The sequence below is a fragment of the Myotis davidii genome, unplaced genomic scaffold (genome assembly GCF_000327345.1).
Source record: "Myotis davidii unplaced genomic scaffold, ASM32734v1 scaffold993, whole genome shotgun sequence".
In the NCBI taxonomy this organism is placed as follows: domain Eukaryota; kingdom Metazoa; phylum Chordata; class Mammalia; order Chiroptera; family Vespertilionidae; genus Myotis; species Myotis davidii.
In genome coordinates, this window is record NW_006285483.1 from 2,267,502 (window position 1) to 2,281,828 (window position 14,327).

Here is a 14,327-nt window from a genome sequence, read left to right on the forward strand (position 1 = left end):
CCACCCCCAGCTGAGGCCCTTCCCACGGTCCTTCAAACTTCTGTGCAGGGTACCCGATGCTCAGTCCTCTTTCCTCTCCACAAAGAAGGCATCTTCCTGCAGCCGCAGCCACATTACACAGAGCCTGGGGTGTGGGGCCAGGCTGGTCTGTGTAGGGAGAGTAGGAGAGAAGGAAGGAGAACCTGAGAGGCAGGAAAGGGACGGGGAGGAGAGAGACCAGGACAGGAAAGGGAAAAGAAGAGGAGCGGGAGGGAGGAGCAGACCCAGAGCAGAGAAGTACTGAGAGATGGGACATGAAGGGGGAAGGTCGGAGGACTGGTGGGTTCACCTCCAAGGAGCCCCACGTTCCCAGTCCAGCATTCTGGTCATCAGCCCTGGAGCTCAGAGGCACTCTGCACGGGGAACCTCAGACAGATCCCTTGTGAGCCTCGATAAGCCCCCTGTAGTGTGAGGAAGCCAGAAGTCCCGAGGGACCCCGTTTTGGTGTCTGGGTCTCCCCCCTCTGGTCCTTGGCCGCAGGCTGCTTCCGAGGTGGGGTCAAGGCCTTCAGGAGGGTGGACAGGGGGAGAGCCACTCCTGCCCACGGCCCAGCCTTGGTGAACTGGCTGGGTCTCCCTCTGTGCATACAGATCCCAGGGTGAACTGGCTGGGTCTCCCTCTGTGCATACAGATCCCACCCAATGACCCTCGAATCAGGAACCAAAGGGACTGCATCCCCTTCTTCCGCTCCTGCCCTGCCTGCTCGAGCAACAACATCACCATCCTCAACCAGATCAACGCCCTCACCTCCTTCCTGGACGCCAGCATGGTGTACGGCAGCGAGGATGAGTTGGCCAGGAAACTTCGCAACACGACGAACCAGCTGGGGCTGATGAAGGTCAATGACCGCTTCACAGACAACGGCCGGGCGCTGCTGCCCTTCGACAACCTGCACGATGACCCCTGTCTCCTCACCAACCGCTCAGCGCGCATCCGCTGCTTCCTGGCAGGTCAGACCTGGTCAGGGACCTGGGATGGCACAGGGGTGCCCCCGCTGGAGCCACAGAGGGCCTGTTTGTAAGCAGCTTGTACCCTCACCAACTTCATGCTATTAATCCAGTTGCCTTGGTTACAGTTGATGGAGCCAGAAAGGAAAAAACCCAAAAACTCAGACCTAAGAAGGAGATTCAGGGATGGTCGGAGGAGCCTCTGTCCATCCACTTCTCTGTCTCTCTCTCTTGCCCTCTGGGCCCTGGCAGAGAGCACAGTTGAGTCCCCAGGGACAGGGAACTAAGGGACAGAGAACAATGTGAGGTCCTCACCCTCTTCACCACATGGTCAGTTAGGTAGCCACTAGCCACATGTGGCTAATTGCATTTAAAGCGACGTTAATTTATATTAATGTACAGTAAATATTCAGTTTCTCCACTGCACTAGCCACATTTCACGTGCTTCACAGCCTCATAGGCTAGTGGCTCCCATGGGCAGCACAGCTGTAGAACATGGCCATCCATTCAGAAAGTTCTGTTGGACATATAGAACTGCTCCATATCACCTCCTGCCCATCTTGAGTCCCTGTAACACAGTGGTTCTCAACCTTGGCTGCACATTAGAATCACCTGGGAATCTTTTTACAATCCTGATTTCTGGGCCTCATAGCCTTGGCTCACATTAGAATCACCTGGGAATCTTTTTACAATCCTGATTTCTGGGCCTCATCCTCCAGAAATTCTGTTTTTTTGTTATGGGGTGGGGCCACAACATTAGTAACAAAGAAACAGAATTTCAGGAGGATGAGGCCCAGAAATCAGGATTTTAAAAAGGTTCCCAGGTGATTCTAATGTGCAGCCAAGGTTGAGAACCACTGGGTTAGACCGTTGTATAATTTACTCCAATGTTTTTTTGTTTGCTTGTTTTTAGTAACAACATACTTAGGTAAGAGATGCATTCTTTATTTTTACATTTCATTTTATCTGTCTGTGGTTCTTTTAAAAAACTTTTTAAAATTTACTTTGAAAGAGAGAGGAAAGGAGAGGGAGAAAGAGAAACACTGATCAATTGCTTTCTGCACTCCACCACCGGGGATCAAGCCTGCAACCCGGGCATGTGGAAATCGAACTGGTGACCTTTGGTGTGCGGAACGACACGCAACCAACTGAGCTACACCAATCAGGGCTACTCCACTGGTTTTTAATGTAGATCCAATAGTGGGCCTGGGCCCTTCCCTGTGACCTCCCAGCCTCTCCTCCTGGTGGCTTCTAATGGCTGAACCCTGGGGAGGAATGCAGTGTGGACTTTTTTGGCTAGTGAGGGAAGAGCTGCACTCCTTAGGCAGTCTGGGCTGCCTCCAGCCTGGTGTTGGCGAGTTGCCTCTCCCAGACCTGGATCATCATGATCACTGGCAGCTCATGGGATGGAAAAGCTGCTCTCATGGAATTTCCTTCCCAGCAGCCTTTAGAGCTGCTGAGGACTAAACCCAATGCCCCGCTGAAACGGACCTTGAGCCCTTCCAGAGAAGGGTTGGGGAGGACTAGAGGGATCAGGGGTCTAACTCAGCTTCTTTGAACAGTCTCAGGCATGGACTTTAAACATCCTGGGCTTCAGCCCCCTTCCCTGAATAGGCTGCACGATTAGCATGTAGTCAGGGTAGGGATGGCCGCTCTGATCAGAGTTACTCAGAAGGTAGTGGCTTTCTAGAGTCCCGTGTTGAGAGGGATTCTGAGGTTGCATCTGATGTTAGCAAGTTAGAATGCTGTGATCATTGGCTGTTCCTGACATGGGCATGGAAGTAGGGAGTGCCAACAGGCATGCTACTTTTTGGCTTTCCCTAAATCAAGAGAATAAGTCAACCAGGCAGTGTTCATGGCTCTCCTGCTTTGTACCAAGCACTGTGTTAAACCCCATGTGTCTTACATGAGTGTGCTGGGTGAGAGGGTCAGATACAAAAAGGCAAAAGACGGCAAGCCTTGTTCTCAAGGAGCTCCCGGTCTCAGGCACGGGAAGGTAGCAAGTCCTATGTCAGATCTGACCCCTATTGAATGAACGTCTCTGACCAGCAGTGCCCCTACCAGTGGTTCTCAACCTTCCTAATGCCGCGACCCTTTAATACAGTTCCTCATGTTGTGGTGACCCCCAACCATAAAATTATTTTCGTTGCTACTTCATAACTGTAATTTTGCTACTGTTATGAATCATAGTGTAAATATCTGGTATGCTGTATGTGTTTTCCGATGGTCGCGACCCACAGGTTGAGAACCGCTGCCTAGACCAAGGAAGAAGCTATTGTGGTGGGCCAGGGAAACGAGTAGGGGAGGTGTAATCTGAACATGGTGTGCAAAGATGGGTGGACTGGGTAGGAGGCATTTCAGGGGAGAGAGTTTCAATGGAGCAAGTCCTTTCTAGGATGGAGGACTTAGGAGTGCCTTCCACCCTAAGGGGACACCCGCTCCAGTGAGATGCCCGAGCTCACCTCCATGCACACGCTCTTTCTGCGGGAACACAACCGGCTGGCCACACAGCTCAAGCGCCTGAATCCCCGCTGGGATGGAGAGAGACTCTACCAGGAGGCCCGGAAGATTGTGGGAGCCATGATCCAGGTGGGCAATCCAGAGCATCGATGATGCCAGGGGTCAGGCCGAGTTGGGACCCACACGTGCCTCTGGCACATGCTGTCTGACCTTGGGCAGTTTAACCTCAAGAGCCTCCGTTTCTTCATCCATGACGCTGCAGAGTAAAGGACATATAGGAAAACACCTGGCGGATACTAAATGCCTGACAAGTGGTACTTGTCTTCCATCTTCTCTTTCCCAGCCTTGCTCCCCTGTCTATTCTGTCCATTGAGAATGGAATTGGGAGGGTTAAATTGCTGCGTCTAAAGTAGCAATTGAATAAATGCCTCTCCTCTCCTTCATCTCATTGTCACTCTTGGCTCTTTTACCCACTCACCTATTCTTTTTGGCTTTATCATAGCTCACTCCGTCTCCTTAACCTTGTTTATTCCTGGGCAGTGTTCCTGGTTCTTTCTTCCAACCTTTGATGCTCCAGCACCCCCATCCCCCATCCTCTCCTGGAGACATAAACACACACACACACACACACACACACACACACACACACACACCCCTTTTTAAAACTCTGGTAGGGGAGAAAGTTGCAGGAGCAGAGGGTGAGTTTTTGAGTTGCACCAAGAATGTAAGTGAGATTCATTTAAGCCTCAGAGGAAATTCCAGAGTCTAGAATCTAGAGTGAGATTGTTCTGTATCTCTTCCTCACTGGGGAAAGTCACCTAGGGTGGCTTTTTGCCTCCCTTCCTTCGACAGTCATATATTGAACCCTACTGGGAGCCAGGTACTTGCTGGGCACTGAGTAATTCCCAGAGAAATGAGATATAATCATTGCCTGCAAGAAGTGTTTAAGTTAGTAAGAGAAATGAGACATTGATAACTCCAAGTCCAGGGAGTTATCAATGACTAACAAAGCCCCTTTGTTATTTAATCCTAGGCAGAGGGCAGCATAATTACCTTTAATTTAATGGGAGAGATCCCCCAAACCAGGAGCAGGTGGCAACTCTGCAGGGAGGGTTGAGTAGAGAGGCCACTCTGAGTGACTTTTCTTTAGATCATCACTTACCGGGACTACCTGCCCCTGGTGCTGGGTCCAGAGGCCATGAGGAAGTACCTGCCCAGGTACCGCTCCTACAATGACTCGGTGGACCCTCGGATCGCGAACGTCTTCACCAACGCCTTCCGCTATGGCCACACCCTCATCCAGCCTTTCATGTTCCGCCTGGACAGTCAGTACAAGCCCACGGGGCCCAACCCCCGTGTTCCACTCAGCCAGGTCTTTTTTGCCTCCTGGAGGGTTGTGCTGGAAGGTGAGCGGGACCGAGGCCAGGAGAGAGGGTCGGGTAGGGGTGGGTTTGGCCACAGGGAGCCAGGGCAGGAGAAATCCTCTTTCCTTCCACTTCTGGGGCTCTGATCTGACTTCCCAGCCTCAGTTTACCTGACTTGCTTCTACATCTAATAGTAAAGAATGGGGTGGGAATGGCGCATAGGGAGCTGGCTCCTTACTGTGTGTTGTGACTCTGAGACCCAGGAGGCTAGGGGTGTTGGGAGCACCCTGACCTTGCCAGTCTGAACGACATAATCCCCTGAGACCTTGATGCCCCAGTGAGAGCCTTCCCACTGGGACCACCTTGGCACCAGGAGCGGCATATGCCCAGCCCTCTCTGCAACCCGCCTGACCCTACCTTGGACTTATCCCTGACGCCTACCTGAGCTCTGACACGGAGCCAGACACCCCTTCCCCTCTTGCCCCCAGGTGGCATTGACCCCATCCTCCGGGGCCTCATGGCCACCCCTGCCAAGCTGAATCGCCAGAACCAGATTGTGGTGGATGAGATCCGGGAGCGGCTGTTTGAGCAGGTCATGAGGATCGGGCTGGACCTGCCGGCTCTAAACATGCAGCGCAGCCGGGACCACGGCCTCCCAGGTGAGGGGCCGCAGGATCCCCCTCCCCGATCCCCACTCCAGTCTCCCCAGCTACCCAAGACTTCCTCCAGCCCTAGCACCTTGCTCTTAGGAATCCATCTGAGGTCAGGCACTTGCCTCTCCCTGGGCCCACCTTGTCCATTTTCAGTAATTCCTGGCCTCCTCTGCGATGCTGTAACCCTTAAACTTGGAGCACCATCATAATAACAACAAGCCTCCTCACCTCTATAGTCTGAAAATCCGTCTCCATTATCGTTTCATTTTGCTTCATGTTACATGAGCTCTGAGGGGAAGAGTGTCATCACTCACATTTTACTGGTGAGGAGAGAGGCTTGCAGAGATTCAAGACCTGCCTAGGTTCTCCAGCCAAGTCAGGAGCAGAGCTGGAACCCAAATCGGCCTGACCTCCAAGCCTGTGGCTGAGCCTTCTAGACACACCTCACCCCTCACAGGTCTGAGGTCTCCAGAGGGGGACAATGAGATGTCCCTACATTTGGACCTGACAGGAGTTGTGGCAATTTAGGATTTGCTTTAGGGTGGGAGGGCAAAGGAAAGACAGAGAGGGTCCTGGAGCAACTCAGCTGTCCCCTTGGCCTGAGCTAAGGGTTCAGGGTTCCCAGGGGTCTGTAGCCCAGGAGAAGCCCTCCGGTGACCTCCCCTCCCTTCTCTGACTCTGTGTATGGCCTTGGTGTAGTGGGAAGGAGGGTTCTCTGAGAGATACCCACAGCCCCCACTCCCCTCCCCCGACACAGGGTACAATGCTTGGAGGCGCTTCTGTGGGCTGCCTCAGCCCCAAACAGTGGGCGAGCTGGCCACCGTGCTGAAGAACATGGACCTGGCGAGGAAGCTGATGGCGCAGTACGGCACACCCAACAACATTGACATCTGGATGGGCGGCGTGGCCGAGCCCCTGAATAGCAGGGGCCGCGTGGGCCCACTCCTTGCCTGCCTCATCGGGACCCAGTTCAGGCAGCTCCGTGATGGCGATCGGTGAGGAGGCAGGTGGGGTGGTCCGGGCACGCAGTGTGGCCCTGGTCCTGTCCCAGATCTCTCGGGTCCCCAACTTTTTCCAGTGAAATGAAGGGCTGGAAGGAATCCAGGACTTCCCAGTGTATTTCAGGGAACCTTAAAGGGATCCTGCATGTGCTCTGAACCTGTTGGGGGTGCAGCAAGGAGGGACCTGGACCCCTGGCTGGGAAGGAGGGAAGACTGAGAAAATGCCACCCTTTACTTCTGTGTGTTGGGTGCCACCGTGGTGCTGTCAGTCACCACTGAACAGTCATATGCTTCTAGTGTCATTTCATGGTGATTCTGACCTCAGCCGTACCTAGTTCTCACCTAGCCTGTGGTGTGCCTTTGGGGAGATTAGAAAAAGGTGTCCCTCTCTAGGTGGAAAGGTTATAAGCACCCCCACGATCCTCTCCATCCCCGTGGGTGCAGCTCAGGCCAGAGGCCAGTGTGGGCCCAGGTCCCTGTCCAGCGTTCGTGGTGCCCGCAGGTTGCTGGGGAAGGGCCTCTGGGTAGCTGGGCTTTACCCTGTGCATTGAGTGGGGCTGCGCTTGTTTGGAAACCCCTGGTTGCCTGAAGGCCCCGAGCTCTCCTGTGCTGTAGAGCAGTGTCTGCTGTGGTTCTCTTGCCTCCAGGGGTGGCTCAAGCCAGGTGACGCCCTCCCAGCCCAGGAGAGCCTCAGGTGCCATGACCGGGGTGTTCCCACGCAGGTTTTGGTGGCAGAACAGGGGCGTATTCAGCACGCGGCAGCAGCAGGCCCTGGCCAATGTCACCTTGCCTCGCATCATCTGCGACAACACAGGCATCACCACCGTGTCCAAGAACAACATCTTCATGTCCAACAAGTTCCCTCGGGACTTTGTCAGCTGCAGTCGAGTCCCCAAGTTGGACCTGGCTTCCTGGAGGGAAAGGGAGTAGAGGCTGGGTAAGGGGGCGCAGCACGGAGGTGAAGGCTGGACACACCTGGGCTGGCAATTGCAACCACAGCTCTTTCTTCCCGAAGCCAGCCCATCCCTGCTCTGGGTGCCAGCTGAGAAAATGAATGACTAGACATTCATTCATATATGTGTGTGCGCATGTGCAGTGTATATAAATTTTATTATGTGTGTGTGTGTGTTATCTGTGAACATGGGTAGTGTGTTGTGTGCTGTGTATGTGTGTCCTTTGTGTGAGTGTGTGTTTGCTGTTTCTGTGAGTACCAAGTGTATGGAAGTCAGCAGAGTGGATTGGTGAGGAGCACAGTGAGCTCAGGAGCCGGGCTGCTTGGGTTCAAATCCCTGCTCTACAGCTTACCCGCTGTGCGACCTTGAACACAGTACTCCATCTTGCTAAGCTTGAGTTTCCTTCTTGGGAACAGCTACTATACAGGGGTCACAGTTCCTTACAGGGCTCATCTGCATCCTCTAGTTCTTTGATCATCGAGCACTTACTATCTGCCAGGCACTGTGGTAGGCATGGGAACCACAGAGAAAGACAGATAGGTTCTTCCCTTGGGGAGCTTACACCTCAACAGTGTCCTGGTTCGCCTTTGCACCCCTGGAGGAATGGCCATTAGCACCTGGGCTGTATGTGGTGGTTGAGTTACGGGCCGAGGTGAGCCAGGCTCAGTCCATGGCTCCCTTTTTGCTTCCTTACCCTGTTCTCTTGCTTATTCACAGGAGCTGCCTGGAGAGGAACTGGGGCACGTTGGCTCTTTTGTACCATTTGTTTGTACCTGACACTTATGATAATAAAGTAGCACTGATGGGGATCTTTACTCTGTGTCTGCAGTGAGGCTAGTCTCACTATAGGGCTTGCTCTGGGCTCTGGGCTCTGAACTTGAACCAGTGTGGTCTGTGCCTCAGGGCCCGGTGTTTTCTGCACTGGGGGTGAGGGTATCCAGCAGTCCTCCTTTAGCGGATCCACACATGGGAGGCAGTCCGTGCTTAGAAGCCTAGGGGCCAGGCCAAACAGAGCAGACCCTCCTCCCTCACCTTCCACCCACATCTCCTGGAGAACAGGAATTGTGCCCACCAACTTCTTATGCTCATTCATTGCTCTAGTAAATATTTGCTACACACTCACTCTGTGTCAGGCATGTGTCAGGTGCTGGGGAATAGAGGAGCCAAAACACTGTCCTGCAAGAAGTCAAGAGCGGAGGTGTGATGGGAAGGGACCTCTGGATCCTGAATCCCTGCAGCCGGCACAGTGGTTCAGGGACCCTCACAGTAGACTCCTTCTCAGTCCTGGCTTTATGTGGCCAGAGCTGAGACAAGGGAAGGAGGGTACTTCCCTATTGCCTGGAGCATGGACCCTATAATCTGAAAGATGGATTCCCACATTTAGGGAGGGGCACCCTCAACTGAAAGTGTGTAGGACGCTGGAGCTAATGTACCCATAGGAGCCCCAGGCCACACCAGGACCTCACCAGAGCAGCATAAAACTTATCTTCAGTTCACTGATGAAGAGTATGGTGCTCAGAGATGTGAAGGGGCTTCTCTGAGGCCTTGAAGAAATCGGTACCAGGGCCAGGGCTGCAGCCCAGGTCTTCCGGATTCTGGGCTGTTCCCACAAGATGGTTAAGTACCTCCCATCCGTCCCCACCCCCATCCCACCAGGGAGGGCACCTGGAGGCCCTGGCTGGGCTGACCTTACCCAGAGAGTTATTTATTTATTTTAAATGTATTTTTATTGAATTCAGAGAGGAAGGGAGAGGGAGAGATAGAAACATCAATGATGAGAATCATTGATCGGCTGCCTCCTGCACGCTCCCTACTGGGGATCGAGCCCACAACCCGGTCATGTGCCCTTGACCCGGGACCCTTCAATCTGAAGGCTGATGCTCTATCCACTGAGCAAAACTGGCTGGGGTCAGGGGGTCATTTTAAAAGAATACATGAATATGTGTTGGCTAGCAGCACAAGGAATATTCTGGAAATGTCCCTTTAGAGGCCTCCCAGGCTCCAAGGCCTACCCTAGAAGGACCTCTGGAAGGGAAATTAACTCTAGATAGAGGGGGATCCAGGCTTGGCTTTCCTCCCTGATCCCTGACATTACCAGGCCTTCTCTCTTGCCTTTCTATGGCCATTGCTCCTTTTCCTGGGAGCCCCTCCCTCCTCTTCTTAGAGAACTCCTTGAAATTCTACCAAACTAAGCCCTCTTAGCCCCCCAGACCCATGCACACTTCTTAGTGATGAAACTGTAAACATCTAGTTACTTAATTGGCAGTGATTCCAAGGCCTGCCTTCCAGAAGGGAACAGTGTCATTGCCAGCATCATTAGTCAATCATCAGGCATTTATTGAGTGCTTACTGTATACCAAGCACCTTGCTGGGGGCACAGGAGACCCTCAGAAGCAGGTCAATTCCCTGGTTCAAGGAACTTACAATCTAGTTGAGAAGAAAGAGGAAAGATAAGGGTGCAAAGGCCACAACCTCGGCCAAGATATTCCATGGAGAGGATAGGTGACATCTGGCAAGCTAGCCTGGAAGGGCATCTCGAGAGTCTACATCATGACAAACGAGGATCTCCCCAGGCAGAGGGGATGGGAGCAGTGGATTTCAGGTGGAAGAACAGGAACGGCCAAGGCTCTGGCCTTGGGCTTGCGTGGGGTGTGCATCTGTCAGGTGTAACAAGACCTGGCTGAAAAGAAGGGCTGGGACAGGGTGTGGAGGGCTCAGGGAGTGGTCATTGAACTCGCTTGAAATGGCATCACGGACCAAAGGGCGCTTTCCCGCACAGTGTGGAAGGTCCCTACATCCCCTCTGAGGCCCAGGGTGAGAGGTCCAGCTTCTCAATGGCTGAGCAGTCCACAAAGTCTTGGGGGTAGCTGTTGGCCTGGAACGGGTTCGGCGGGACTTTGGTGATGTGGGTGTTGTCACAGACAAGGCGGGAGAAGGACATTTTCTGCAGAGAGTCCCGCTGCTTCTCAGTGAAGACGCCAGGGTTCTCCCACCAGAACCTGCAGAAACAGAAGCACAGTCTGTACAGACCGTCCAGCTGCTGACCCTGCCCTGCCCTCCGAAGGGGAAGGAAGGAGGTCATGGGGACCATGCTGAGGTCTGTGTTCGTCCTCACGCAGGAGGTGGGGACACCCACTCGGGGAAGGGCCTGCCCTCCCACTGAGGTTCACTTACCTGTCGCCATCCCGGATCTGCTGGAACTGTTTCCCCAGGAGGCAGGCCAGGAGAGACCCCACCCGGCCCCTTTCTACCAGTGGCTCAGCAATGCCCCCAATCCAGATGTCGATGTTGCTAGGGGTCCCGTAGAGATCCAGGAACTTCTTAGCCAGCTTTTCGTTCTTCAGCACAGCACCCAGCTCTGCCAGTGTCTGGGGCTGCGAGAGGTCGCAGAAGCCTCTCCAGGAGTTATACCCTAGGCAGAGAGAGTGAAGCTGTCTCATCCCAGGGACTACTTGTCCAAAGCCCCCCTTATGCACATACCCACTCCAGTTCCATCCGCTCCAGACAGTCTAGCTTTTATGATGAGGTTCCATTGTTTGCTACCTGTGGCACGTCAGACTCAAGAGGGCTAGCAGGTTATGGGGGTCCAGACCCTATCCTAAGCACACATGGAAACTGGAGAACAGAGATGTTAAGTAACTTGCCTAAGGTCACATAACTAGAACTGGCACAGGTGGAATTTGAATCCAGGTAGTCTGGCTCTTAATTATAACATTAAATGGCCTCCCCTCGGTCTAAAAGAAGGCCCCATAGTCATCAATTTCTCTCTGTTCTCCTTTTCTATTTTTTTTCCTTGGGCTTTCAAACTGGTTTTATAAGTCCTTTGGTGATCTCGTTTTCATTTGAGGATCTCCAAAATGGTACCAGATATGTTACCATTGTTTCCTTATTTCTACATTAGGGAGAATGGGAGATGCCATTTCACAGATGAGCAAATGAGTCTTAAAAATCGGTATATCTGCCTGCTCTTTTGGAATTGATCAGATCCTAAGGATGACAGATGAGAGTCCTCTAGAACCCCAAAAAGTAGCTTCATGTTCCCCAGGCCAGGACAGACCCAGGCCCACGCACCAGGCATCCCGTGGTCCCGGCCACGCTGTATGTTAATGGCAGCCAGGTCGAAGCCATGGATCTTGTGAGTGGGCTGGAAGAGCTTGTTGCGCAGCTCTCCCGTCATCATTTTATTCTGCTTCATCAACTTGGACTTCTTGGCCAGTAGGCCCCGCACCAGAGGGTCAATTCCACCTGCAAGGAACCTGGGGATGAGGGGAGGGTGGGGACATCTTCCACTACTGCTCCCCCCCTCCACCAGACATTTTCTCTCAGGTTGAAGTAGGGCCAACTGAACTTCTCAGGCTACAAATGGGGAGAGAAGAGCACAGTGCAGCCTGCAGGGTGCGCTGTTGCGCTGGGGGAGGGGGCAGTCCAGACAGCCTGCTTTGGAGTGGAAGAAAGGGCCATTTGTGAAATAATACCATGAAGATAAGATTCAGAAAAAAAAATTTTAAACCCCCACCCAAGAATATGTTTTTCATTGATTCTACATGGAGAGGGAGAGAAAGAGAAACACTGATCTGAGAGAGAAATATTGGTCGGTGCCTCATACACGCAACCCGACTGGATGTATCGAACCTGCAACCTGAGTATGTGCCCTGACCAGGTATTGAACCCATGACCCTTGGATGCATGGGATGATGCTCTAACAGAACACTGGCCAGGGCAAGCTTCAGGATTTTTTCCAAACTCCAGTTCAGAGAGTTGGTTCCTTCTCCTTCCACATGTTCCCTTAAGGAATGGTGCTCCATAGGAAAAGGTAGCAGAAATCTATAGAAAAATGGCCCTGACTTGGCACTTAATAGAAGTGGAAAACCTTAGAGGGGGACAGAGAAGAGCAATTTACTTACCAAACCCATCAATTTTTTCTACAGAGATGAGGGAAGCCCAGCACAGGGAAAGGAGGTAGGAAAAACCTGGCACCTTAAAGGCCAGATGAGGAAAGAATAATAACTAGAATTTATTGACCACCTCCCGTGTGTCAGGAGCTGTTGCTGGGTGCTCTACTCGAATATTTCAAACTGTTTTTATACCCTAGCGAGATAGGTACTATTATTGTCCACATTTTACAACTGAGGCCCAATGAGGAGAATTCCCTTACCCAACGTCATACAGAAGGTGCCTAGAGTCTGACTTCCAAGCCAGGTTTCCTTAAAAGCAGGCTGCAGGGTGAGACAGCCAGGTGGCAGCTGGCTGGATGGGCTTACCGTCTTTGACCATCCTCCAGCTGTTGAAGAAGAGGGTGTGCAAGGGGAGCTCTGGTTCTGGCCCCCATGGCTGATAGTTCTCATCCAGGCGGGACACAGTGGAGGGAACCTCCAAGTGGCCGAAGCGGAAAGCAAAGGTGAAGACATTGGAAATTCGTGGGTCCACAGATTTATTGTAGCCTCTGTAAGGAGGGATCCACTTCTCCATCTCCACACCTAGCACAATGGGGAGGTAGTCCCTAAAGGTGATGATCTGGAAGGAGCAACAAGTCATGAGGAAAGGGTGTGAGAAACGCTGCACCATGGAGAGATCAGTTTCTGAAAACAATGAACTAACATAAATTAAGAATTTTTTCAAAAAATAGAAAATCTTGCCACCACATGACACAATAATTATATTAATGTTTAGCCTTTCTAATATTTGTCGATACAATATACATTTTACATAGTTGTAATCCTAGAGAATGCAAACTTTTGCATTTGGCTTTTTCACTTCACATTTATCACATTTCTACCTAACTCACGATGATATAACTACATGTGTATAATATTCTATTGCACTCACGGGTCCTTCACGCTTTTACTCTTAGGTTGTTTCCAATTTGTTCAGCAGCACAGACTTTGTGGAGGGCATCCTTGGAGCAGGCGGCCTGCTCCTCGGGCTATGGGGAGCAGCAGGAGACAGAATCCTGCTTTAGGCCACAGTGGACTGGCCCAGTTTGATGCCACTTGATCTGAAGGGACAGGGGCGGGCGGGGGTTGAGGTGGGGGCTGGACATATGGGTTTTCATTTTCTACCATGTGCAGAAAAGCAGAGAAAACCCGTCTGCAGAGAGAGTGGGGAACAAAGAAGTGGAGAGAGGAGCAGAGAGGAGAGAGGGACAGAGTGAGAGTAGCTGCTTTCATTCCAGATGGGTTCCCGTCTCCGGCTCTAACCCTAACTGAGGCCCAACTATACTCCCTTTCCTGGAGTTCCAGGAGAAACCCTTATCAGCTCCCACTTGACACATGTATAGGATTGAACCAGTCCTGAACATTGCACTAGCCTGAGTGGGTTTCTTTTTCTTGTTGTCCAAAAAGCCTTGTCAGCCCTCCTCACAAATCCTCTCTCAGCTCCAGGTGATAGCAACTTAATCTAAGGAGAAAGCAACAAAGGAAGAGATCTAAGTACAGCCCCTGCCCTTTAGAAACAGAATGTGAGCCACATGGCTAATTTACAATTCTCTAGTGGCCCTCCTAAACAAGTCGAAAGAAAGAGCTGGAATTCATTTTAATTAAGATTTTATTTTACCGGAATTGTGCACCCCTGAAATTCACATGTTGAAGCTCTGACCCCTACTGTGTTTGGAGATTGGGCCTGTAAAGAGGTAACTAAGGTTAAATGAGGTCATAAGGGTGGGGCCCTAAACCAAGAGGACCAGCATCCTAAGAAGAGGGAGAGACACCAGGTTGGTGCATGCTCAGAGGAAAGACCATGTGAGGGCACAGAGGAAACGCAGCCTTCTTGCAAGTTTGATTTTCCAGCTTCCAGAGCTGTGAGAAAATAAATCCCTGGAAGCCTGCATAAACGAATACAAGCCTAAACTCAGATAATGTTTAGGTAGATAGTTTTTATTCTTTGGATAATTTCCTACAAATATCTTCAGCAG

At 51.9% G+C, this 14,327-nt stretch overlaps 2 protein-coding genes across 2 annotated transcripts in view; one reads left to right on the forward strand and one right to left on the reverse strand.

The window, feature by feature from the left end:
• MPO (myeloperoxidase) overlaps window positions 1-8,232 on the forward strand; it is a 10,181-nt gene extending 1,949 nt beyond the window's left edge. The window contains exons 7-13 of the mRNA XM_006756227.2: window positions 671-989; window positions 3,415-3,575; window positions 4,597-4,852; window positions 5,299-5,469; window positions 6,221-6,458; window positions 7,187-7,401; window positions 8,135-8,232. Of these exons, the coding sequence (XP_006756290.2) occupies window positions 671-989; window positions 3,415-3,575; window positions 4,597-4,852; window positions 5,299-5,469; window positions 6,221-6,458; window positions 7,187-7,394 (1,353 nt within the window). The 3' untranslated portion in view covers window positions 7,395-7,401; window positions 8,135-8,232. The remainder of the gene's footprint in view (window positions 1-670; window positions 990-3,414; window positions 3,576-4,596; window positions 4,853-5,298; window positions 5,470-6,220; window positions 6,459-7,186; window positions 7,402-8,134) is intronic.
• Window positions 8,233-9,663: 1,431 nt separating this feature from the next.
• LPO (lactoperoxidase) overlaps window positions 9,664-14,327 on the reverse strand; it is a 16,221-nt gene continuing 11,557 nt past the window's right edge. Inside the window, exons 10-13 of the mRNA XM_006756205.2 lie at window positions 12,679-12,931; window positions 11,489-11,662; window positions 10,592-10,829; window positions 9,664-10,416 (exon numbers count right to left, since the gene is read on the reverse strand). Of these exons, the coding sequence (XP_006756268.1) occupies window positions 10,209-10,416; window positions 10,592-10,829; window positions 11,489-11,662; window positions 12,679-12,931 (873 nt within the window). The 3' untranslated portion in view covers window positions 9,664-10,208. The remainder of the gene's footprint in view (window positions 10,417-10,591; window positions 10,830-11,488; window positions 11,663-12,678; window positions 12,932-14,327) is intronic.